The 1,941-nt window shown below is 66.8% G+C and overlaps 1 protein-coding gene across 1 annotated transcript in view; it reads left to right on the forward strand.

Moving 5' to 3' along the window:
* Nucleotides 1-1,941, forward strand: part of ADGRB1 (adhesion G protein-coupled receptor B1) — a gene marked incomplete at its 5' end in the record, with an annotated part of 58,589 nt that overhangs the window by 260 nt on the left and 56,388 nt on the right. The window contains 1 exon segment of the mRNA XM_025047592.1: nucleotides 1-279. This exon segment is cut by the window's left edge and continues 35 nt beyond it. Coding sequence (XP_024903360.1) covers nucleotides 1-279 — 279 coding nt within the window.

A 1,941-nucleotide genomic window follows, 5' to 3' on the forward strand; every position in this document is an offset into this window, starting at 1 on the left:
TCTCCGTGGAGTACCTGGTCGTAGGCAACCGCAACCCCAGCCGGGCCGCCTGCCAGATGCTGTGCCGCTGGCTGGACGCCTGCCTGGCCGGCAGCCGCAGCTCGCACCCCTGCGGCATCATGCAGACCCCCTGTGCCTGCCTGGGCGGTGACGCCGGTGACCCTGCCTCGGGCTCCCTGGCCCCCCGCGGGGACGTCTGACTACGGGATGGAGTGGCAGGTGGCCCGGAGAACTGCCTCACCAGCCTGACCCAGGACCGGGGCGGGGACGGTGCTCCAGGTGAGTGACCGGCCGTGAGAGGACCCGCGGTGGCTGTCCGGGCAGAGGGCGGTGGGGCAGGGTCTTCTGCGCAGGGCTGTCCTGGCCCCCGGCCCCCTGAGCACACCACCAGGGAAGCTGGCGGCAGGTGCGCTGAGGGCAGGCGGTCTGGGGACTGGCCGCTGGCCACCGGGGCCCGCATGGGGCCTGGTACCTGGGAGGCGGTCAGTGAATGAATGAAGGAAGGAATGAACCACGGGCCTGATCTCTCTCAGGTGGGGCGGTCTCAAATTCCCGGCCGAGGGGGAGGGTCCTTCCTTGTTCTCAGGCAGAACGATCCGGTGGGCGGTAGCTGCCGTGGCTGGTGCAGGGGTCTGCAGGGGCCTTATGGGAGGGGGGCTGCGCGGGAAAGCATGAGCAAAGTGGGCCATTTGGAGGTGCAGACAGGTGAACGTTGGGGACCGGGTGTGGTGTGTTCGCACAAGTCATTTTCCGGCCGTTAGTTACTGAGCTCCTGCAAAGTATTCTAGGTGCCAGGGACACAGCAGCGGTGACAGCCAGTGACCCAGCCGCGCCCTCACGGAGTCGCCTGGGCAGGGGTGGGGGTGGCAAGGCCCGAGGAAGGGACCATGAAAGCATCTTGGGGACGACAGGGGAAAGGTTGCTGGTGCTGGGAGTCAGGTCGCTTGGACCACGTCCGTGTCTGAGGTTGGAGAAGCGTGGGCCACGGGAAGGGTACTGCGGTGGGCACGTGCTCGGTGGCCCGGCAGGGGGCCATTAGCCAGATGGGGTGCTGGGCAGGGCTTGGGGGGCAGCTGGGGCAGGGGGCAGAGCCCCCCTTGCAGGACAGCCAGTTTCCCAGGAGCATCTGAAAGGCTAGGACAGTGGCTGGGATGGGGACAGTGGCCGGGGACAGCCTGTCGTAGACCGTGAAGTTTGAGACACCAGGCAGGCAGCTGAGCATGCATGCCCGGCGTCCAGGGGCCAGGCCGGGCTGGGTGCTCCACACTGAGTGGGTCGCCGTGGGCTAGGCCACATTGTCAGGGCCCTCACCCCTCCCTGAGCCAGTGAGGCCGACAGGCTGCTTCTCAGAATAACGTCTTCGAAGGCGTGAGATGAACCTGTGGGGTACAAAGGAGCCCAGCGATGCTGGAACCCCATTCTATGGCCCCTGGGCCCTGGGTTCCAGATGAGAGGCCTCCGTGAGCTGTGAGCAGAGTCGGAATGGGGAGAAGGGGGGCAGGGCCTGTGGGGTGTCCGTGGAACCAGCAGACAATGCCCCTTCGAGATGAGGGAACGTCAGCTGCGTCAGCTGCCAGCAGAGGGGTAGGAGCCTGGGAGGCCTGACCTTGGGGCTGGGCAAAGTGGAGGTCACTGTGACCTTGGCTTGGATGGCTTTCGAGGCGCGGAGAAGCGGTTGGTGCTGGTTTGGTAGCGGGGAGGGCTCGGGAGGAGGCATTGTGCTCGGCCGCTCCCCGGCGGTCACCGCCCCGAGCCCCCTTTCTTCATCTGCAAAGTGCTGACCGCTTTGTGGGACTGTGCGGTCACTTCGGAGGTGCTGGCCCTGGGGCCCGGCCTGTGCTGGCACCCCGTGTGCCAGAGCCGGTCTCAGTGAGCACCGTGGGGCGGTGGCCGTGCTGGGAAAGGCACAGTGCTGCTCGGACTTGCCTGGGATGCTGGGAC

Source organism: Pteropus alecto, unplaced genomic scaffold (assembly GCF_000325575.1).
Source record: "Pteropus alecto unplaced genomic scaffold, ASM32557v1 scaffold105, whole genome shotgun sequence".
Lineage (NCBI taxonomy): Eukaryota > Metazoa > Chordata > Mammalia > Chiroptera > Pteropodidae > Pteropus > Pteropus alecto.